General features: G+C 29.5%; 1 protein-coding gene across 8 annotated transcripts in view; it reads right to left on the bottom strand.

Annotated features, from left to right (window-relative positions):
* Itpr (Inositol 1,4,5,-trisphosphate receptor) overlaps positions 1-26,083 on the bottom strand; it is a 256,216-nt gene that overhangs the window by 109,353 nt on the left and 120,780 nt on the right. For all 8 annotated transcript variants that reach the window (XM_075362620.1, XM_075362616.1, XM_075362622.1 and 5 more), the window contains exons 26-30: positions 15,918-16,053; positions 14,982-15,239; positions 13,371-13,491; positions 10,256-10,398; positions 5,562-5,749 (exon numbers count right to left, since the gene is read on the bottom strand). In XM_075362620.1, coding sequence (XP_075218735.1) covers positions 5,562-5,749; positions 10,256-10,398; positions 13,371-13,491; positions 14,982-15,239; positions 15,918-16,053 — 846 coding nt within the window. The remainder of the gene's footprint in view (positions 1-5,561; positions 5,750-10,255; positions 10,399-13,370; positions 13,492-14,981; positions 15,240-15,917; positions 16,054-26,083) is intronic.

Genomic DNA, 26,083 nt, shown 5'->3' with positions numbered 1-26,083 from the left:
TCTGTTCCAAGGGTAAGTCATGTGAAAATTTTTGGGATCCAAATTAGAGCAAATTTAGTGGCTTTATACATCTTCTGATCTAAAAAATTGAATGAAACAGATCCGAAAAGTGTACCTCCAATAACTTTCAAGAAAGTTGAAGACAATGCCCTCCCCCCAAAAAAAATTAGAGAAGAAAAAATGCTTTTTAGATTTACCACATTTATATCAATTTTCTGAGAAAATTGATATAAATGAATAATGAATTGATATAAATTATATAACTGAATTCAAGTTACAGAATGAGTTTAAACAAAACAGACAAAAATATGGCAGAAAGATGTTAGTTTAAAACAGAAAAAAGTCTTCATAATACTAAAAACATTAAAAAAAAAAATTAATTTGGAGATTTGCAAATTTCTGTTACCGAAAATAATTATTTTTTTTTAAATTATAATTTAAAGAAGATTGTTTTAATTTTTCATAAAAAGTTCAAATAATGACCAAAACAGAGTGCTTGTGTTGTTAAGGTTATAATCCATTTTTGTAATTTTGAAATATGTTATAATATTCGTTAAGATTGTTTTTCATTGGGTACAATTAATTTTTTGGAGAAGCTTACTTCAGTTAACTGAACTTCTAATTGGAACATTTTTTCATAAACTTATATTTAGCTGAAACTCAATATCACACATTTAACTATTTAAAAAATATATATATGTGCATATGCATGTATGGGTGTAACCAATGCATTCACTTATTCTTATCATTTATTTAAACTACACAAAATTTAATAAAATTTAATTTATTAACTTTTCTATACATTTTTCCTTTTTACATGACTGCCCAAAAAGGAGTGTAATGTATTTAGGGTGTATGTATGTATGTATGTATGTTTGTTCCACTGTAGTAGCTCAATGGCCGAACCAATTTAGATGTATGACCCTACGTTAGAATCCTTACATTACCAGAAGTGTCATAGGCTATATAAATATGTATATATGTAGTAGTGGAGATTGGAAATTTACTGGTTGAAGCACAAACTTTAATGAATTGAATTAATGAACTGTGTGAGCCTTTATCACTGTGTTAGATGGGTTTAAACTGAATGATTCAAATCAAAAAGTATTTATTAGTAGGTTAAAGACTAACTTTGCATGCATCAGGTACACTCTCGATCTAACAGATCAAGGTAATTCGGAAATGTTGGTATATCTTCGCAACCTATCTTCTGATTTTCAAAATTCAAATGGGGTATTTGCTAGTATGATTCAGAATCATGATGGAACCAAACAAGAACAAAAATTAACTCATATACTTGAAAAATCGAGTGGCACGTGCTACCCTGAGACCAGCTTGAGCTTGGCAAGCTCCCACAAACGGTCTTGGTAGAGTTTGATGACAGTACAATGATGACAGTACATGAGGTAATGGTGTCGACATCGGATTGAAGATCCAGCCCAATAATGCCGAATTTGATGCTTTAGGGTGACAAGGCAAAGTGAAAGGCGTAGAAGGTGTATGCTGCCACTAATATTGTGCTGTGCTGTGCTGTGCTGTGGCGGTGCCCTGCACAATATTAACTACAATGTAATTAAACTGCACGGGACTACTCTAGATGGAGCCGTTGTAGATCTGAGCACTCACATTTTTGCCAAGGGCCAGGCCTACACAGCACTGAGTCGCGTGTGACAATTGGAGATTTTAGCCATTAGTTGTTTGGATCCCAAAAAATTGCTGTATGATCCGCACAATAAAAAGTCTCTTGAGGAACTCAATCACTTAAAAAATCTGTAAGTTTAGATTGGAATACACAAATTAAATAAATAAAATGAAATGTTTACAGTCTCCTCATTTGGCTCAATAAGTTAAATACAATATACCCATAAGTTTTCAAATTTTGAATTTTTCTCAATAATCACTAAAAAGAATTAAATAATAAAAAAAAATTATAAAAATTAAAAATATGACTGCCAAAAAATTTTAAAAATAAATTGAACTAAAAAAACGACAATAAATCAAAATAAAAAAAAGAAAACAAGGTATGGAAATAAAGTAATAAACATCGTTATGCAGTATTTAATTAAATAAAATAATGGATGACCAACCAACTTTCAGAGAGTTTTAATTTGTTTAAATAGATTTTTCATGTTGTAGAAATACTAGGTTGTAGAAATAGTAGGTATTTAAGGTTGTCTAATGATTAAGTTCTCACCAGGTCTTACATCAAAAAGAAAATTTTGTTCTTCAACAAACATATTTATATGCAGTCAGGGGGGCTCTGAAGAGTAATTGTCACATATTAAAGAGCTCAGAATAGTAACTATTACATCTAAAATTATAGCTCCAGAATTTTTAAAGAAATTTGATTTTTTTTTATAAATATTAATGGTCTTATTTTCATTTCAATTACCATAGCAAATTACAAAACAGTGTAATGTAATATGTTAAAATGTAATATGTTAACTTACTGATTTCAATCTTGTCTAATTTTAATTTTATAATGAAAAAATTTAATTTCTTTGGATATCTAAAATACATTCTGTAAAAAAATAATAAAAAAAGAAATATATTTCATTTATTCAAAAGAAGAGAATAGCTTTAATAAAACTGAAATTAAACTTCTTTTTAAATTCTGATTTCAAGATGATGTACTCTGTTCATACACCTTTTGTGTTGACTTTTAATCTTCTGCAATTAGAAGCAACAACAGTTGATTGACACATATTGTATGAAAAATTTCCTCATCACTAAATATAAAGATATAATAATGATAACCACTTTTTAGTCGCCATAAATTCATTAAATTTAATATTCAGGATGACCACCTGGCTTAATTTCACATTTGAACTGGACTTTCATAGAGCGCTATTTCAAATATCTATAAAGCAAATTTGGCCAGCTGGTTTAACAGTATCAGGCTCTAAACTGTAAAAAGATTGATTTCTTCAGACTATATGCTACAACTGTCTCAGGTGACAATTGACCATTCACATTCGTGAATCTTTTAACTCATATTTGTAAATAATAACTGTAAATCAACTGATTTACACTCAGCATACCACAACACATACATTTTCTGTAGTCCACATCCTAATCCAGTGATTGAGATGGCTACATACAGAAAATATATTCAAGGTTTCAGCAACAAACATATGAACTATTGTGTATCTAAATCGTTCAATACAACAATTAAAGAAATTAGATAATTATTTAAGATATACTGTGATATTTTACATAGACACCTTTTTTGATAGCCCAATATTTACACAAGAAAAATAGGAAGTTTATAAAGTAACCAATAAATAATAAATAGCAGTTCATACAATTTTGACACAAAAAAAAATTATGTATTCTTGTAGTATTAAATACAAAATCCCTGTATAAAGAAGTTCTGAGACATTTTACAGAAATAAAGTCATTAAGTTTAATAAGGTTTGCTTTTTTCATGAAAAAATAAAAGTTCATGAGAGACATATCTGTTTTTTATGGAAAAGAAATCATTCAGATAACCACTGAAAAATTTTGCAATGTTTGTAGATTATGTGTAACTCATAATGAGCTCAGACTATTATACTATGATAGTATATTAAGTTACATTACTCTACTTGCACTTCTCGTTTACTGTTCCAAGTATAATTAATTTTTTATATTGACATACTTAGTCTAACTGTAGGCCTAGAAAAAAAAAGCTATTATTTTTCTTACTTTTTAACTCTATTTTTTTTTTGTAGGCCTACAGTTACAGGCAATACATTTGCTGTATTCCGCATGGAAGCACCACAATGTGAAAACCATCACTATACATGTCATGATAGTAGTATGTTAAAAAAATGACAGTTGTACTAACATGTTTTATAATTTTATAGACAGAAGGATCTAAATTCTATTGCTTGATGTTCATTAAATAGAACTTTTAAGCATACTAATGCTTCACTTATTAGTGCTTCCAACTGGTTTAATTAGGCGCTATATACTGGAAGAAACTAATAAAAATCTGACTACTTAATCAATTAAAACATTAACATACCACCTAAATATTAAAAAAATATTCATCATATTTATAAAGTTTAATGATGTAATGATAGATGCAATTATCTTTTTCACTCAAAAATAAAGAACTGCCTTTTCAGAAAAACAATTTATTAAACGTTTGGCAAATGAGTAATGTTATAAAAAGGAACTTTTTTCCTGTACATATTTTTACAAATTTTGTAACTCATTTAAGGGAGCTTAACAGTACATAATTTTTCATGTACTTCCAGTTACAATTTTTATTATATTTGGCAAAGCAATAGAGAATACTGAAAATTTTATACATGATTGTTCAAAACAACTGTCTAAAAAATAACATTTGTATGATGTATGCATGAATATAGATACATACTCAGTAATCCCTTGCCACTCATGAGTTATGTTAGTCTAAAAGTTTTGCAAATACAAAAACCACAACAAATAGCAAGTCTATAAACAGAGAAAAAAGTATGATTGATTCTTTAAATCACAATGCTATTTATTAAACATTAGTTTTAGTTATATAAAATAAATTTGGTACTTAAACCTGTTTTCAACAGTTTTATTCAATAATCTACACTATTATTCACAAAAAAATACATGCACAAGTTAAATATTTCCATCATATACAGATTTAACTTTAAACCTATTATTATACTTTTGTTATACCATTCACACATATTTATGTATTGAAAAAAAATACTAAATAATTTTAAAACTTGGTTTTTCACTGTTCAAAAATAACTTTTAATGTTTATCATTGTTATTTTTTCAAATTATACATAATAATCTGAATGACGCCATTACAATTTTCTTCTTCTGTTTTAAACTTAATGCATAGTTTCTTGGATCAATCTAATTATAGAAACTTAGTTTTTTAATCATCTTGGTGAATTAAAAATTTCTTTCAATGACTTCATAGCAAATTTAGTTTTAACTGAGCTGTCCTCATTTATTTTTCTCCAAATTAAAATCATCTGATCACAGCATTATTAATGCTTCTAAATCTTTCTGCATAAGTTCCATTTATTAGTGACTGTACAAGTGTGTAATATCAGAGGGCTGGATTTCTTGACATCTTTCTCTAATAAGTTTCTGCGCTAAAATGATAATTCTGTTATCACCAATCAACTGTCAGTTGCACTGTTCTACTGATACAAATAGCTCCCTTCTGCAGTATTATTCATCAAGCATTTTAAGTGAATGATTTTACTTCTTTAACCAAATCATTTATATTGATTACATATAATCTATTATGTAGTATTTTTTTTAAACAAAAGTTAACTGATAAATTTTGGTCATTGTCTAGAGCACTAAACAAATAAGATCTGCTTTGAAAGTAACTAGATTTAGTGATTGTAAATCAATATAATGTTTAACAGAAGAAATAAATATCTATGTTTGGAACAAAAACATTATCACTACATGCACATGCACGTGCACGTGCGTGCGCATACACATGTAACTTTTTTGTAGAACCTTGAATAAACAAGAAATCAGATAAAATAGCAAGAGACTACTGAATGTTATAGCTAAAAAAATTATAAATACAAATCTAATAATATTACCTTCTTATAAAACCTCCACTTTCACAACGTTTTCGTGCCTCTGTACCGAGTGGAAAAAGAAGTTCTGGACGGTACAGTATATCAACAAGAAGAGACAGTTCAGACTGAACAAGAGGTTTCAATTGCTCTTCCAAAAGGAGTACAATATCTTGGAGGCCTTCAATTATACTTCGATCCAGCCTCATTAGCTGTAATTAAAATCCACAAAAAAATATAAATATGTAAAATCATATATCTTGATTATAAAGTCAATACTACAAATAATTTTCATGATTTTCCCATCTGTCTGTGCAAATATGTGTGAGCAAATATACAACAGAAAAAAATGTTCCAAATACCTTTAATAATAAATATTGTTTCTTTTATTATATCCATTTTTTTCATATTGAAATTATAAAGAAATAGTTTCATAAATTAAACCGTACAACTTTTATTTAATAGATAACTTAAGAAAGAAAAATATCAAACTAGTTATATATAAAATAGCATTGATTTTTTTTAATTTTAAAATCACATTTTTATATTAAAAAAAATACAAGATTTAGAACTCATTACTAAAACGTGGTATCGAATAATATATAAAAACTACATCCTGGGAACACATTACAAGAAAAAATACTGTATAATCAAAAATCTCAATGAACCTAAGTCAGCTGAGCACAATAAATGAATATCAACCCTTCTGAGCCAACTCATGTGAAGCAGGTAGCACCACACAGAATATTCACAAAAGCAATTTAGTAAATTTTTTGTTTTTAGATAAGTTGTCAATTGCTCACCTCTTCTCTAGTTATAAACAAAAAATTGAAAAATTCATAGTGCATTTACAGAAATCCGACAGCATGTACAAAAATCTGAAATGAACAGATTTTTTTGGGTAAAAAAATCAACCAAAATATAAGAATGAGTTAGTTGTACACCGGTATTCATCAAATATCGTATAAAGTAAACATTACCCTGCTATTTATACTTTTAAGTCATATATCAGTATAAAGAGTACATTTCAGTGAATAATTTGATGAAATTGAAATAAAATTCTTATAAATATTAGCAGCTATAAGAAATCACTTTGATAAAAAAAATAGTCGAGTTTTTGCTTTGACTGCTGCATAATGTGCATCATTCATTAAGACATACCAACAGCCTACTACAACTATTTTTATAACATAAAAATTAAGGATATATATAAAATGACTTTTATTTTGCTATATACATATATATTATGTAAAATTACTTTTTATCATACATATATATTACATATACAAGGCCTCTATATATTAACTTAGTAAAATTAATTCTTTTATTGTATTTGTCCCTTTATGTATAACAAATAAACTGAAAAGTAATACTGAGGACCCAAAATTTATCGATATTATAACCATAATTAGGAATATTATAACAAAATTATTTTGAATTTAACAATGTATATTACACAGAAGATAATACTTTGCCAATGGGATTTCCATTATTGGCCGTTATGTCTGAAATTTATTTACAAGAATTCAAAAATAAAATAGTTTATGGTATTACCCACATACACAAAATTCAATTATGGATTTGGTATGTTGATGATATTTTGGCAGTCTATGAGCCTGTTATATTATGTCTCTTACTGGGTGCACAGAGGAACTGGTAGATTGTATGAAAGAAAAAAGAATGAGGATCTTGGGTTTAAGTGAAACTAAATGGAAGGGAAAAGGTAAAAAGAATCTTAAGGAAGGATATATTTTGTATTGGAGTGGTGGGCAAAAGACATAAAATGGAGTTGGCTTTATTGTGGGTAAGGAGATAAAGGAATGCATAGAGAGGATGGAGGCAATAGGTGATAAAATCATAGGATTAAGGCTAAGAATTGGAGCTAAGACCTGGAATATCATAAAGTGTATACACACAGGTGGGATTTGTTGAAGAAAATATACGACAGTTCTTAGAAAAAACTGGAAAGTTGCACAACGGATAAGGAGACAGTAATAATAGGAAACATGAATGCACAGGTAAGAAAAGAGACAAATGGAATACAGGAGGTACTGGGACCACATGGCTATGGAGGAAGTAATGAAGAAGGTGAAATAAGGATACAGTTTTGTGAGCAGAATAACTTTATAGTGGGTAACTTGTTTGATAAGAATAGAAAGATTATCAGGTATGGATGAGAAGACAGAAGAACAAAATCAGTAATTGACTATATATTAGTGGAGAAAGAGATAAGGAGGGAACTGATGTATGTGTGGGTGGTGAATGAAGAAATAGTGGTTGGAGACCATAGGTTGGTAATGGCTAAGTTTAGATTTGGGAATATTCCCAGTGTGAAGCTAAAGAGGAAAGAAAAATTAAAGTGTGGAAGTTGAAAGAAAATAAGAAAAGGGAAAAGTTTGAAGAAGGGATAAAGGAATGCTTACCTAAAGGAGAAATAAAAGAGGTAGAGGAAGAATGAGAGTGCTAAAAGAACGCAATGTTGGGTATAGCAGAGTGGGTATGTGGTAGAACCAGTGGAAAAAGAAACACGGAGGAAACAAAGTGGTAGAATTATGATGTAAGGATGGCAGTTGAAAAGAAGAAGATAACAGAGAAGTCATGGAGACAAAGTCAAAAGAATGAAGACAGGGATAAATATAGGGAAGCAAACACAGAATGTAAGAAAGTTGTAAGTAGATAGAAGAGCAAATGTCGGAAAGAGCTGAAAGGGACTCACAAAAGAATAAGAAAATGCTGTTTGGTATTATTAAAAGTAAAAGAAAGGGGAGAGAAGATGTAAAGTTTGTTAAGAACAATCTAGGACATGTGATAGTAAGGAAGGAAGAAATACTTTGAAGATGGAAAGAATATTTTAGTAAACTCCTAAACCCAAATTGACTGGTAGAAAGAAGAGTGGAAAAGGGCAGGACAGTGGTAAGGGAAGTGAGGACAAAAGAGGGATGTTACATAATGATAAAGGCGACAGAGGGTGCTTTAAGAAGAATGAAAGGAGGCAAAGCATCAGGAATTGAAGAGGTAAGCACCAAGATGGTGAAAGCTGCAGGAGTTTGTGGTTTACACTGGCTGTACAGACTGTTCAGAAGTATATGGAAAATGAAGGCAATTCCAGAAGACTGGAAAAAGGGAATAACGATCCCCATATTTAAAAAAAGGCAAAATGTAGTGTAGTAATTACAGAGATATTACACTACTTCCACACATGGTTTGAAAGGATATTGGAAAACCCCATCAGAAGGAAGACTAAGAGGGGTTGGAAGAGGATTACATGGGATTCAGATATGGTAGATCCATTACGAATGCAATATTTGCGCTGAGACAAGCGAGTAAGAAGAAGTAGGATTATAATAAGAAATTCGTAATGGCGTTCCTGGACACAGGAAAGGAATATGATAGCATGGATAGGGAAGTTGTGTGGCAGGTGCTAGAAGAAAGAAATGCGGATAAAGCAGACATCCAGATGGTTAAAGTTATGTGTGAGGAGAGCAACAGTTGCGTCAGGACAAGACTGGGAAGGTCAGATTGGTTTGAGATAGAGAATGGATTGAGACAAGGAAGAGTGATATTTCCACTTTTGTTTATAATAACTATGGGTGGAATCTTCAAGAAAATTAAAAAAGAAATAGCAGAAGAAACAGGCAACTTGTTAATTACAGACGACCTGGTTATATGGGGGAAGTCTGAAAGGGATGTAGAGTGTGTAATAAATGTGTGGAGTGAAGAAATTCAGAAAAGTGGTAATAATTTAGTGTTGAGAACAGTGAAGTGGTTGTACAAGAGAAGAAAAAGGGAAATTCTATGGACTATGGATGGTATGAATGGTAGAAAAATAGAAAGCTTAAAAGAGTTTACTTATCTGGAAGCAGTTTTTTCTGAGAATGGGTTAAAGAAATGAGTACAAGAGTACAGAAGGCAAGTGTATTTTACAGAGTGTCAGAAGTTTGGTGTGGAACAAGGGAGTACCTTTTCAATGTAAGAGTTATGTATAAAGCCTAGTTTGTAACTATTCTTACCTATGCAACAGAAACCTGGACAAGTGGGAGAAAGATGGACAGTCAAATACAGGTAGAAAAATGAAATTCAAGAGAAGCATGCTTGGGAAGACAAGAAGGAATAGCGTAAGGCGCAGTATGATTACAGAGGAACTGAAATTGGGAAGCCATGTCAAGTCAATTGGAAGATCAAAGCTTAGGTGGTTTGTTCATATTGAAAAGATGGATGAGAAAAGATTACCAAACAAGATGATGCAAGAAGAGAAAACAGGTAGAAAACCAAGAGATATACCAAGAATACGATGATGCACAAGAGAGGAGGTGTGGTGAGAGTAATGGAAAAAAGATGGTTCATGAATCGAGGCAGATGGAGAAATTTTGTAGAAGTCCACACCCAAGGAAACTTAGATCAAAGGGAACCGAAAATGATGATACTTTGTGACACTTCTCTGATCAAGATACTACCACTATTTTCCTTGATCTAACCATGCAAATGTTGAGGCAGTTTGCTTTTTTCATCCATACAATAACAGCAATCTATCCACACCAGATGTGATCTACAAAATGCATTATTATGTACTGATCGAAATAAAGAAATTATTTACTTACAAATAGACTACGTAGTTACAGAAAAATCATTCTAGATTTCAACTAATCAATGGAAATATTGCAAAAAGTTACTAAACTACAGATTTAACTGAATTAATATTTTTGACAATAATTGCTGACCTGGGATTGTGATCTTTCCATTTTTGGCATTTTCGCAGCCTGTAACCATTTGCTTGTCTGACGTGTCAACAGATTTGACTTACTAAACATTGTTATAACTTGACTTTCTAGCTCAGAAGGTATAGCTATGGATCGCCCTTTAGCTGTAACACAATTAGTTTAATGTTAACCAGAAAAAATGTAATTTATTTCATAAATTTTATAAGCTGAATTTAAAAACACATTCTCAAAAAAGTAATTTGTGGAAATGATGCATGCAACATAAAATTTTACGCGCGCATGCACACACATGCACACATCTGAATCAATTAAATTTTCTCTGCCTCCCCCCCCCCCTGTAATCCAAGAAAGAGTTACATTATGGAAATAAAATACAGAATAAATAATGTATTTTATAATACAGTTCGTAATTTAAAAAAACTTCTTAAGAAAATTTAAAGATTTAGACTGAGATTCAGGCAGGAATTAGAAGTCATTAACACATGCTGCAACTCAGCCTAGACCTTTCCACAGTAACCCATAGAACACAAAAGCTATTCATGATTTAGAGATTGCATGACATGTTTCATGTCATGGCTAACATAACCAATAATAACTTAACTGTGGAAACCAGTCCATGAAAAATCAGTTTATTTTAAGAAACTGGCCATGAGTGTTGGACCGTGTATCTTATTGGGATGTAATAGCACCGATCATTCCACGATCTGTGTTACTTAGTGCAATATTCTCAATGTTGAAATACGGGTTAGAGCATCATTTTGGTACAACTGCATTGCCATCTGCTGTTTCCAAGGGGGTCTTACCTTTCAGAAGGCTTCTCAAAGTTTCTACAGTAATGCAATGTAGCAGCTAGATTTTTTTTGTACATACTAGAAGAAATTAAGCAAATCCATCTCATAAACAGTGTATCATAATACCTAAGAAACAGTACATAAATGAATTAAAAAAGTAGCAGGATTAAAGTATATTCCTTTCAAAATATTAGAAATCCAAATTAGTAAGTAAACAAACAGGGCAAACATTTAACATTTCTTGAAAAGCGTAATATACTGACAAACTTTCCGCACAGTATTAGAAAAAAAATTGTCTACTGGCACAGCCATTTCGTAGTTTTCCAAAAATATTTTAATTTATCAATAATTTATCATAACAATTGATTTAGTTTCATATTTTTTTACGGATGAAAAACTTATTAGCTGTGGTATCAGAGCTGTTTATGCCTCGATAAAAAAAAGTCATACCTTACCAACCATAAACAGACAGTTGAAATTTCACCTTTTGAGAATATACATGTAAAATATTTTTCCTCACTTCCAAGATGTAGAATACAGAATGCCACAGAGAAATGTCCATGGTCCCTTGCTTTTCTTAGTGTTTATTAACAATCTGCCTCAAAATCTTGAACCGTTCATCATTACCCTTCATGCAGATGACACAATAGATGACAGCAATAGTATTTCTATTGTCTATAAAGCAAAATTTCTGGGGGTTTTATTAGATGACAACTTTGATTGGGGTGATTAAAACTAATTTTTTTGAAAATAAAATCAAACAGTACTGTTTTTCTTTGAAATGCTTTATTAAAAGCTAAGCTTATCATCATTATTAAATATTTATTATGATTTCATGTAGTCTGTTTAAAGTGTAATACCTCTTGAGACTCGCTCTAAAGATCAGAACAAATTTTCAAGATACTTAAATAGGCTACTGTCAGATTGTTTGGTGCACTTAAGTATGAATCATGTAGACTGATGTTTAGAAAATTAGAAATATTAACTTATCCTTGTGTTTATATTTATGAATATACAATCTTTGCTGAAAAAGAAGAGTAACTTATTCCTAAAAAAAAACAATATCCCCCTCTAACAAACAAGATAAAAGAATTGTTCAACTGTTTACAAGTTACTCAACATGATACTTCATCTCATAAGAAAGGGTCTTATTATGCTTTCATTGGCAATATTAATACATTTTGAAATCCTTAAAAAATCTTAATGATTTAATTTCTTTTACAAAAACAATATTACTCTGTCAATGATTTTTTAAATAATAATTAAATTTTTTTAAAAACCTGAATTTTCAACATCCAGTTCAATGAGTGCACATAAAAAATTGGATAAAAACTGGTAAAAATAATAGTCGTTAGCAATTCAGCTTCTGCTGGGGTTACCTTTTAAACCAAATAAATAACAAATATTAATATATTAACCACAATTTTAATTAAACTAACTAAAGTACTTATAGATTTTTTAAAAAGCAACAATAAATCTGAAAGTAAAAATTTAATCGTAAACAGAAAATGGAGACATTATTAAAGGAATCAGAATAACCAATCTTGATATAGACATATAATACTGTACATCTTTTTCACTTTTCTCACTTTGTTCTTTTTCTTCGTACTCTGCCAACTTGTACCTCTGTAGAATCTTCTGAATTCTTCTCCCAGCAACTTCCTGTTTCCTTCTGCTTTCTTCAGACAATGGATCCTGATTTAATACTTTCTAAATCCATCTTCCATCAATGGTTCTGGATATGCATCCGGCCAATTCCATTTTCTTTCTGGTATTGATTTTTCTAAATCTTCTATTTTGGTTTTATTTGTAATCCATTGCTTACCTTTTCTATCCCTTTGTATCTCCACAAACATGATCCTTACAATCACTCTTACTCTTGTTTTTACTTTTCTTACCTATATATATCAACTACATATCATCACTGGTATAAAATCTGGTTAAATAGCTTCTCTATTTAACCTTGAAACTCTCTTGAAACCTATCCTTCTAGTTTCTTTTATCAATATTTATCCGAATCAAAGATCATCTCAAAATTATTCTCATCTAAAAGTAACAAGGAAAATAATAATTTTATTAGAAAAAAAAAGATCCAACATTTCAGCCCGTATGATTATCCCAACAAAATTATTTGATAAAACAAAATATATTAATACTATTCTGTAGTATTATGTTGATATATTAATTATAAGCACATGCATGTGTTCTTGTATATATATAATTTATACAGAAACAGGAAATAGTTTCTGCAGTGTAAATCAACGAAATAGAAACCTTTATATATTAATTTTTTTTTTTTTTAATCTACATTTCTTCACACTCACCGACTTCTGACAATGTTCGAATGCAGTTCTCAACACTGAATCTCTGAGCACCAGTCAGCCATTTGCACTGAGATACTCTGAATGCAGCTTGCAGCAATTGAACAAAAATCGGCTGACGAGTCTATAAATATGAATTAAGTTATATTAATAACAATGACTAACAAAATAATGTGCATAAAATCACTTAATCTAGTTATTTAAGAAAAAATAAAACAAGTTTTCTGTAGTCTCCTCACTCAACAATTTATAATGGCTTTTGATTCAAGAACTGAACTGCTATGAAATCTATGAAAAAACAAGTCATGTAGACAGGTCTCTAATATTAAAATTATCAGGTTTACACAAATTACTATTATTAATATATTTTGTTCAAACAAATTTGAGAACAAAGTGATTTATCAAAGGAAAAAATTAAAATGTTCTAACTTGATGAAATTGTTCTTATGGCAGAAACCAGTAAAACAGAGTTAAAAGAAATTTTGATTGGTAGGAGAGAAATTTAGGTTAAAAATAAATAAATTACTTAAACAAAAACAATGAAACATGACAAAAAGAAAGATAATAAAGAATTAATTATTAATATATGGGAACATAACTAACCATAAATCGCTATTTTTTTTTTTACTTATGTAGTAGAAGTGTAAAAGATGGATGAAGTAAAATAGAAATCAAACATGTAGACTGGCTCATCGAAGGTAAGGTCTCATGTAAAAAAGAATTCTATAGTATCAAATGAACATCTATGAATTAGACAGGTGTAATTCAAAATATGTTTGTGTTGTATGCTTCATTATAGCAAAATACAGGTGACAGGAAAAGAAGAAAGGAAAAGAATAGAGGTCTTTGAAATGTGGCATTACAGGAAGATATTGAAAATAATATTGATAAAATTTAAAACAAAGAGATTTTAAAATCAAAAGGAGAGAAAATTGTTGCAGAATCTGGTTAGAGACATGAACTAAGTTGATTGGCCACATATGTATTCTAAGAGAGCGCATTAAAATTTAGTTAATTTGGTTATAGAGGGAGGTGCGATGGGAAAAACTGTAGAAGTCAAAGTCACTTTGACTTCTTTATTCTACTTCTTTGAATTCTATATTCATTTAATATTAAACAGATAACTGAAGAGGTGGAATGAAGTAATTATGTTAAGTAAAAATTTAGTACAGAATAAAAAGGACAATAGCATTAAACCAGTCAAAAATATCAGATGATAAACACCATTTTTCATTTACAACCTGTGATGAATATCTGCTACACTTCTTTTGCAGTGAGGTAAAAAATAACCTGAAAAATCTACTACACTAGACAGAATTAGGAATCAACACCATCATTTAAGTATCCACGAACTGCACAGACCTTATTAAAAGAAATGAGCAAAACAATCTTTAGGGAGCAAGTCAGATTTAAGGTGGTATCTTGTGTAGTTATACTACACAGACGATATTCAATCTGTTATTACAAGCCTAGTAACTTTACTTTCTGAATGAACATCACACATGCACGCTCAGCACCTATGCTTACACACACACATGTAAATACACATATATACACATAAAAGTGATTAAAAGCTAGTAAAAATGAAACAGTTTTAAAACACTTCAGTATTACCTGAACTGTTGTGCTTTGGTCAGAAAAAGGACTACTAAAGAAAGTGTTAATAATAGCCATTACACTGTTTATTACATAACTTTCCATAGCAGTATCTGCGTGCTCTCGGTCAAGAGTATTATTAGCAACAACAGCCATATCAACCAAAAAGCTTTTCTCAAAAAGACTCCACATATGATTTGAAGTATAAATTTCCTTCATTTCAACTTCAGTGTCGATGTAGCAGTGGTTTAAAAAGTTGGTATAAGCTTCTTTCACCTAAAAAAAAAGGAACAACTCAATTCAGTATATAGAGATCCTAAAATGCTACAGCACTTAATCAGCAATAGGTGGAAAATACAAAATTCAAAGACCAACAAGTACAAAACACAACTATGTTCCTGCAAATAAATTCATGTACATCCGTTTCTGTAAAAAAAAAACTATCATTAACATGCATTTCCCATTCAAATGTGAACCAAAACTGTTATCACAATTAAGTGATTATGTTCTAACACAATATCATTCAATAATTCAGCTAGTACTAACAAAAACATTGTAAAGCATAAAAACTCTTGAACCTGAATGAAATTTGTTTTACTACAGAATTTATTTTTACTTAACCAGTTGAAGTATGCTTTTAAAATTATTTTTGTTTAATAACACTTGAATTAAGTTGAATTTGGAAAAAGAGCAGTATAACAGTTCATTAAATGTATTAACATAAAAAGCATAAGACTGCTATATAGATTTTTAAAATTTTCAATTTAATAATGAATTACAGGAAGACAAATACTAAGAGAAAACCGAATGTATTTAGCTTATTCACACAACAAACTTAAAAACATTAAAAGCTGAGGTTCATTTCACTATCATAATGATAATGTTGGAAATATATTAACAATGAATTCAGTTTAAACTATATCCCAAAACAAATTAAACTTTGTGATAGTATACCTCAGGAATACAATCAGGATGAGATACCATAGCTACGATATCATCCAATGGCAAAAGACTATGACATTTAATTTCAGTGTAAACATTCTTGCCCATTGTACAACATGCCAGCAGCTTTACAAGTTCAATATGGTATCTATAAAAAAAAATCAATAAAGGTTTTAATAACAAAATTAATACAAAGTTAAAGAGCAATGCTAAGTGGTTATTGAAATAAATTTGCAAACAAGATTACACTCCAAAAATCATTTACAAATAAATTCACTTAACTTCTAAATCTACATGGCAATTATGCAACTAAATGGAAAAAAAAAAAAAATATATATATATATATATATATATATTACTAACTAGCTACATACATATTTAAAAAATACATTTTAAAAATGTATATATATATATATATATATACAAACATTTTTAAAAAAAATTAATTATTTTAAGAATCATACTCCTCTGTACTATATACAAATATATTTATTTTATTAGATCAACCAAAGTACAGAATAAATAAAGTAGGATGACTGACCTTATTCCACTACATATGCAGGAACGCTTTTGCGATTTACTCGCATCATCAGCTGCAATACATATTCATCTCAAATTACATTACAAACTTCATAAAATATAATAACTTATCATGCATTTATATATTTTATTTAAAATTTAAAACCTTTAATCATCTTATTTTAAGAATTTAAATTAAAAAAACTGGTTTGATTTTTAATTTGATTTTATGCCTTGATGTCATATTTTTACATATATAAACAGTTTTTACAACTTAATTTTTAATGGTAATTTTAATTTTAATTATTTTTTCATATTTTTAAATTTTGTTTTAATTTTTATTTTTTTTAATATATTTTATTTAATGACTTTATATACTCTTGTATATGATCGCAATTTTAAACTTTTAATATGTAATTTTATAAATATCACACGATTGATAAGGGATTCCGTGAAAGTATTTTTGTGAAAAATTAAAAATATACAAATAAGGTAAGAATCGTTTTATATCTGTACTTGGGTGGATTAAGTTGAATTATATATATATTTGAATTTATATTATTAGTGCAGAGGTGATATGGGTCTTGAAAAGATTGATTTTAGAAAAGAAAAAAAAAAAAAAATATATATATATATGTAAATCAACATACTGACCACTGTGCCAAATAACAAAATAACCACCAAACACAGTAACAAAACCTAAAAAGCTAATACCAAAAGTTGACTTTCACAGGTCACTTTCACATCAAACAAAAACAAAAAATAAATAAATAAAAACCAAAAATTTAGCAAACTTAAACCCTAACCACAAAACTTGAACAACGCAACTCAATATCTACTGGAATGACAATTAGTTAAGATTGTTGTGCGATGTTTTTAATTTAAGTACAGTTAATTTAATTAGTTCATTAGTACAACAATAATTAGTTATTAGTAAAGATTTACTAAAGGAAATCTTACTAGAGTTGCATGACGTTTTAAATCTTCATATTATCATTCCAGTTGATACTGAGTTGTGTTGTTTTTATTTTTTTAAATCAAATGTTTGGTTTTTATTTATTTATTTTTTGTTTCTGTTTGATGTAATTTTGGAGTTTTGTGCGACTGATGATGCAGGCTCCTGCATTAGCTTTTTAGGTTCTGTTACTGTGCTTGGAAGTTACTTTGTTGTTATTTCATATCTATATTATTATATAAAGAGGAAGAGGTTTTTTGTTTGTTCAGGATAAACAAAAAAACTACTAGATTAATTGCAACCAAATTTTTACTCGTTTCTTGATATAATTGAGAAGGGTTTTAAATATAATTCATCTCAAAAAATCTCTACATATATATTAGTGGAAAATTGCCGGTCAAGTACAAATTTTAATGAACTATGAACTGTGAGTCTCTATCACTGTGTGAGCTGGGTTTGAACTGAATAATTCGGATGAATAATATTACAAAAATAATAGAATTAAATTTACATTAAATAAATTTAAAAAATTTCTGTTTAACAGTAATGTGCTTCTCGTGAGAACTGCGTGTGAGGCTAGATTGGTGAAGTGTGCAAACATCTTGTGAAATGCAAGACTGATCATCACCATCAAATCCATGATGGTGATGATCATCACCATCGTCGTTTGTTTGGTAACAAACGACGTGCCCCTGGGGCAGTTTTGGGAACTGCAATGGGGCGCTCTTATATCTCTGCAAACAATCACCCAATTTTCAAAATTCAAATGAGGTATTTGTTAGTAGTTGAAGGCTAACTTTCTTATGCATCAAGTACTCTCTTGATCTAACAGATCACGTTTATTCGGAAATATTATTTAAAAATTGAAAATTATTTACTAAAACTTGTAAATAATAAATAATCCATTACGGTGCTGCACTTCTCATTCAGGCTGCTTGGTGGCAAGCCACTAAATTATCATGCTTCTTTCTTACAGCGATCCGCTCCCAAAATATTTTTTAGTTTAAATATTTTCGATAGAAGTCTTATTGAAATTGAAGACAACATATGGTGAGTGATTCATAATTAATGCCAAGCAAAATCTGCTGCAGATTAATTGACGAAAATTTGTATACAAGTTCTTACAGTGTAACTGCACACTAAGAAAAGATTTTTTTTGAAATTCTTTGTTTAAAGGGGTAAAATGGAACAACAATGAAATTTACTATTTTTTTAATTTCTCGGTATCACATGAAGATATCAGCTTGATTTTTTCTGTGTGTGTAATCTTCATGTGAACATCTAAAAACAAAATTCTAGATTTTTTGAAATTTTGAGTTTCAAGGCTTAAAATAGATTTTTGAATTTTTTGAAATCCTGCTATTTTTTTGACTTCTTGGTAAAAAAAATGAAGGAATCAATCTGATTTTTGGTGAGTGTAATTTTCATGAGAATAAACCAATTTCTAGATTTTTGAAATTCGACCTTGAAAGGGGGTGAAGAAAGGTAAAAGAATTTTGAACAATGATTGTAAATTTTCCCGAATATGCTAAACGAGATATTCAGCAGATTTGGGCTTTTAAATACCCTTCAGATAAATATTTAAAAACCATTTTCGGGTTATTTTTTAAGGGATGCAAAGGTATACAGTGATATTGCTCAACCAACACAGCCACTGCCAGCATTACTGTATGTGTGTCTGGCTGCACCTGCCTCTAGTTACTCGACTAAAAAACATAAAATAAAAAGACTGACCACTATGGGAAACACAAGTAACCATATAGCACAGGTGAAGCTGTGATAGGGAGCTTATATATATATATATATATATATATATAATCATAGCTAGTATATATATATATACTAGCTATGATTCTTAAAAGAATTGATTTTAAAAAAATTATATATACAGAAGTGCACGTATATTTTTTTTTTTGCAAGTTCAAATAATTCATCAACATATTGACTACTGTGTTAATAAAAGTTAATATTATATGAAATAAAACCAAAACACAGTTAGATAAGTTAAACTTACCATATTCATTTCCAAGAATTGATTTTCACAGTATCCCCCATCTTCAGTATTGAATTCTATAATTTCATTATAAAATAAATCTTTTAAAAATTTGTTATTTTATTTTAGATTGTTCTCTGTTTTGAAATTTTGAATTTTTATTATCAACGCATATGCAAATTTTGCAGTCCAGTACTAGAATGATGTAAGCTTTAAAATGTAGTATTTTCCACTGTTCTATTGCCATCTATTGTCATTATTTATTCTATTGAAATCTTATTGTTTTTAACAAAATCATCATCTTTGAATGTAATCTACTGGTTCATCATTTTATATGTATAAATATAAAATTTTTTTAAGTATATTCATTTTTTATAATTATTATGTACTTCCAAAATCTCTAAATTATTTTTTCAGTCAGTAATACTATGTTTGTATTCCAACAAACAGTCAGGTTGTCTTTGTATGCTGTATAATGTTCTGTCTATTTTTTTATTGGTTTTACCAATATAGATATTATTACATTCATTGCACTTAATTTTATATATTCCCCTTAATTCCCCACAACTAATTGGTTTATATGCTTTTTTATCAAATACGAGGTCTGTTAAAAATAATAACCGAATGTTTTTAATTATGCGCCAATGGAAATATTTAGTGATGTGCGGTTGTATTGTGTTTCACATAACCTCCTCTGTAACCACATGTTCTTGGATTGTTGATACCTTGTTTAGTTTTCATGTTATTGTTATTTGAGTGCAACATGTTTAAGTGTTACTATTGATTTTTGTAATGTGCGTTTTTCAGGAGCAAAGACACAACATGAAATTTTGCTTGAAAACTTTCACAGGAACTTTCAAGTTTTGAACAACCTTATGGAGATTATGCTCTGGGTTGTACCCAATGCTGTAAATGGTTTTCACAATTTAAAAGTGGTTGTCAGTCAATTGAAGATGACCCTCGACTAAGAAGGCCTTCAACTTCAACTGATGACACAGACGTTAAGTAAATCAACGATCTGGTACACACAAATCGTCAATTGACTGTCAGAGAACTTGCAGAAAGGGTTAGCATCTCGACTGGATCACACCATGACATTTTGACTGAAAAATTGAACATGCATCGAGTTGCAGCAAAGTTTGTTTCTCGTTCGATGACCAAACAACAGAAAGAACATCGAGTGGACAATTGCCGACAACTCCTTGAACACGCCGATGATGATGAAACATTCATGAAAAGGATTGTAACAGGAGACAAAAGCTGGGTTTACAGCTACGACATTTAGACAAAAGTTCAATCATCCAAAAATTGTTACTAACACTTAAACATGTTGCACTCAAATAACAATAACATAAAAACTAAACAAGATATCAACAATCCAAGAACATGTGGTTACAGAGGTTATGCAGAACACAATGCTGCCAACCGCATGTCACTAAATATCTCCACTGGCATGTAATTAAAAATGTTCAGTTAGTTTTTGAACAGACCTCATTCGTTAACAATTTTTTCTATTATTTCATTTGTGTAATTGTACTTAGGAAGAAACTAATTATTAACCTTTGTGTTATTTCTTTGTTGGTATATTTTAGTATAATTATCTCGGTATCTTTTATTCTGCTTTTTATAAATTTTGTTCTACGATTTCATTATCAAAACCAATAATTATTGCTATTTGTTTTATTTCACATATTTCTTTTTTGAGTTTATTTTTCTTGTTTTTTGTATAATGAATAGCTCTAAATATCATGTTCGTACACGTATTAAACTTTTGTGACCATGGGTGGTTAGAATTTAAATGCATTGTAATATTATTTGTTTTGAGTTTTCTATAAATTGATGTTTCTATTATACTGTTTATGTTAATTTAGATTTCAATATCTAAAAAATGTATTTTTCTGTTATTTCCTATTTCGTATGTAAATTTTTGATTCTTATGGTATTTACTAAGTTTATTTAAATGATCAAATATTCGTTATTTATAGTCTGGTTATACATGACTAAAATATCTACATTCTCTTATCCATAACAATATTTGATATGTATTTAATATGGCATGTACTATATTATTTTCAAATTCTTGAATAAATATTTCAGACATAATAGCAGACATAGGTGACCCCCATTAGTAAGCTTTTTGTTTGTAAATAACAATTATTCTCATACTCAAAGTAATTTTGAAAACAAATATTTCTTATAATAGTGATTAATGCATAGGTGTATTCTGGGGTTTCATTTAATCTATTTTTATTATTTCTATTGTCTTGTAAATTGGTATATTAAGGTACATGTTAAAGATATAATAAAATACCATTTTTGTGTTATAATTAACTGTAATAGAATTCAATTTATTTATGACTTCATGATCATTTTTTATGTAATATTTATAGTTAAGATTCATTTTTATCGTAAGTATTTTAGCTATGAAATATGCAGGTGTTGTTTTAAAATTTATTAAAGATGTATAGGATTATTTATTTTATGTAATTTTGATAGTCCAATGAGTTTTGGGGTTATGGTATATAGGGATATACCATCCCATTGAATGGTAATTTAATTTGTTATAATTAAATATTGATTTATACTTAGATGTTAAATCTTTTACAATTATTAAATATTTGTTTGTTGGGCCTTTAATTTTTTTTTGTAAATTATTTCCTTCAAAACATAGAATTCACAAGTTCTTTTAATAATTGCTGTATTAGTGTTGTCTGATTTTAATAATATTAGATCATTATCATTACGTTTATTTTTTAATTTGATAACCTCATATTTTGTAATCATTTGTTTATTATTTCTATTTTATTTTTTTATATTATGACTAATTATATTTCTTATTTGATTCTTATCCAAATTAGCCATTTCATCATTAATGATCCAGTATCAATTGTAATGTTCTGGATTATTCAGTAAACAAAAAGCAAGTATATCTAATGTAGCTGACCATTTGTTAGAATGTAAACTTAGTATTACCAATTGCAAAAATAATTTAGAGGTTTAGGAAGTTTGTAATAATGATAAAGAAATGAATATACTCAAGAAATATTATATTTATAAATATAAACAAAAATATAAAATGAACCACCAGATCACATTTGAGGATGAAGATTTAATTAAAAACAATAAAAATACAATCAAACAGTTATTAATAATGACAACAGAACAAAGGAAAACACTACATTTTAAATATTATATCATTCCTGTAGTAGACAGCAGAATTTGCTTATACATTCATAATAAATTTAAAAATTTTCAAAACAGAAAACAATTTCGACAAATTATAAAATGAATATGTTTTAATGTAGTTATAGAATTCAATACCAACAAAAGATGTGGGAATTCGTGCAAATCAATTATTGAAAATTAATATAGTAAGTTTAACTTATTTAATTAGTGTGTTTTGATGGTTTATATTTCATATAATATTAAATTTTATTAACAAAGTGGTCAATATGTTAATGAAATATATATACATATACATGTATATATATACTGGGTGGTCCATTTAAACTGAGACACATGTATATCTCAAAAACTACACATTTTAGGAAAAAAATGTGTCCTATTAGTTTTTCCATTTCAAGGGGGAAATATATGTTCACAACCAATGTTGTCCTTCATAAGATCATTTCAAGGTCAACTTCATATTTTTAAATAGGAGCCTATATTTTTTACTGCAGAATTGAATTCTTTGTAAAAAAAAATTAAAATCTCATTTCATATTTTTTCCCTAAAATTGATATTTTTTTTAGTTATTAATCTTTAAAAATGCTGTAGGCCTATAAATTGGTGTTTTCAGTTTCATTAGGTCTGGCTCAGCTGAGGAGTTATGTCCAGCTGATGTTAAATTTCAAATAAAAGAAAATTAAATTTTATATAAAAAGCAATCGGTTAAAGGATTAACCTAAATAAAATCATTTACGTTTTAATCCTTTTTTTAAATTAAATAGTATATACTGGTATGGTAGGTACATAACCAACATGAGTTGTACGCTTTGGTCAGTTAAGTTATGTTGACTACATGAAAATATTTGGTTTAATGAATTACTAATACTCAAATTTTTTTTTAATGCTCTATTTAAAATAATTACAAAAACTTGCTCTTCATAAATTACAACAAATGTTTTAAGTGGTATCCTTCAACTTCTATGCATTTTTTAATATGTTTTAATGAACATTTAATAGAGTTTCTCTCTTGACATCTCTACAGACATTTATTATACGCTCTTTCATGTTTTCAGGGGTAGTTGGTACTTCAAAGTAAACCTTTTCTTTAAGATAACCCCATAAAAAAACGCCTACTGAGTAATGTTGAGGGAACAAGCAAGCTAGTCAACTGGACCAACTCGACCAATCTAATGATTATTATATTTGTGGTCCAAAATTACTCTCGTGATAATTGAATAATGTACAGAACAGCCATCATGATGAAACCACAACATTCTTCTCTTCTCCAAGGGTAGTTTATTAAGCAGCAAAGGCAACTGATTTTCTAGGAAATCTGCATATTTCTCTCCGTTCAAATTTTCATCAAAAAAATGCAATCCGATTAATGTACTGCCTATGATTGATTCCACCCCAAACATTGACAGTCCATGGACATTGATGATCTACTTCCCTTAGCCACCATGGATTTCGCACTGCACAATAATGCATATTATCTGTTTACTGTTCCATGATTAGTAAACCTGATTCGTTGGAAAATAGAACATTAAGAAAAAAATTTTGATCTACCTGTACTTTTTCCAGCGCCCATCTACAAAATGCTACTCTTAATTCAAAGCTGTTGCCATGGAATTCCTGATGCAGTAAAATATGGTACAGATGGAATTTCAAGCAATTCAATATTCTTAGAACACTGGTTTCTGATATCCGGGAGTTTCTTCTTGAACTAACAAGAGGATCTACAGGGTGTCCCATATGAAACGCAACCCATCAATTACTCATCCATGAAATTTCAAAAATCAAGCTTACTCCCCTACTCGTTACTGAAATGGACTCGTCCAACATCTGAAGATCTAATCATCTGACGCAGTAGAACACTACCGATAGTAACAACAATGCAATCGTAACGTTCAGTTATTGCTAGAGACAAGATGGTGTTTTCACTAGATGAATGTGTTTTCATTGTTGAGTCGTACTTCAGTACGAAATCAGTGGTTGCAGTGCAAGATTTGTTTCGCCATAAGTACCGAGATAAACCAGCTCCTAACAAAACATCAGTATTAAGGTTAGTTGCAAAATTTAGAGAGACTGGTTCTGTTAATAACAAGGAACACAAAAGATCTGCGTCAATGTTGAATACAGATACAGTCACTGAAATCAAAGACCGATTACTCATCTTGCCAAATAAATCGATCAGACGTTTGTCTGCTGAAATTAATTTGTCTAAGTCAACTGTTCATCGGGTGACCAAACAATTACAATTACGACTTTATCGCATTCAAATGGTTCATCAACTTCTTGAGCCCGACAAAGAAAAATGGCTACAATATTGTCAATGGTTCCGTCGATTTCTGAGTGAGTGAATTAATGTTATGGATTCATTATTTTTCACAGACGAAGGATGGTTTCATTTGGATGGCTACATAAACAGTAGAATTTGGAGCGCTGAAAATCCCCACGTTTGTCACAAAAAACAATTATACCCGCAGAAGTTGGGCGTGTGGTGCGCGATATTGCAGAAGAAAATAATCGGTCCTATTTTTTTCGAGTACACCATTAATGCAGAACGAAATCAAGATATTTTATTTCAGTTCATTGCACTCTTGGAAGAGGAAGACAGACACTGCTGGCTACAACATGACGGTGCAACATCACACTACGCAGGTTCAACTTCTGATTTCGTTGAGGAATTCTTTGGTAATCGTGTTATCGGTTGAGGCTTGTGGCCACCAAGATCTCCAGATTTGACTGCGGGGGATTTTTTTCTATGGAGTTACCTCAAAGAAAAAGGCTACAGCAACAAACCACGAACACTTGAAAGTCAATACTGAACAAGCTGTATTAAATATCCAGCCACAAACTTTGAAAAAAGTTGCAAGAAACGCTGTAAAAAGAATTGAAGCTTGTATTCAAGAAGATGGCGGCCACTTCCAACATTTACTCTAAATGTAAGGTAATGGATGGTAATAATAAAAATTACATTTACATTTACAAATGCCTTTTTATTATTTCAATACCTACCAATATAAGGTTGGGTTGCGTTTTATATGGGACACCCTGTATAATGACTGCCACAGCCACTGCTATTTCATTGTTTTCTACTGTCGGTTATTTGACAGTTCCTATTTTCGATCCCCACACTTCCAGCATCACTAAACTGTTTTACAATTCTGTACACAAAAGCAGGACTTGAAGTATTTCTACTGGGGAATCATAGAGCATACAAAGATCGACATTTCAGTGACATTCCCCATAAAGCAAAATTACCTCAGTTTTTTTCTCTAATTGTAAATTATTCCATAATACCCTATAAATAAAAACTAATTAAATTAATATTTATTAATAATTAGTGAATAACAAGTAATAAAAAAATTAATTGAAGACACTGATAATACGTTCACTAAGACAAATGTCATTTGCAACTTCAAATTCACTTTTAGGCTATTTTAAAAAGTTCCCTGGTGTTTACATTCTTGACTTCTTTTGCTTCTTCTTCATTACTGTTAGCATTGATTGTTTTTTATTTAAAATTTAATTTTCTTCTAT

Source organism: Lycorma delicatula, chromosome 4 (assembly GCF_047948215.1).
Source record: "Lycorma delicatula isolate Av1 chromosome 4, ASM4794821v1, whole genome shotgun sequence".
Taxonomy (NCBI): domain Eukaryota; kingdom Metazoa; phylum Arthropoda; class Insecta; order Hemiptera; family Fulgoridae; genus Lycorma; species Lycorma delicatula.
This window is presented reverse-complemented; position numbering and strand designations above follow the sequence as displayed.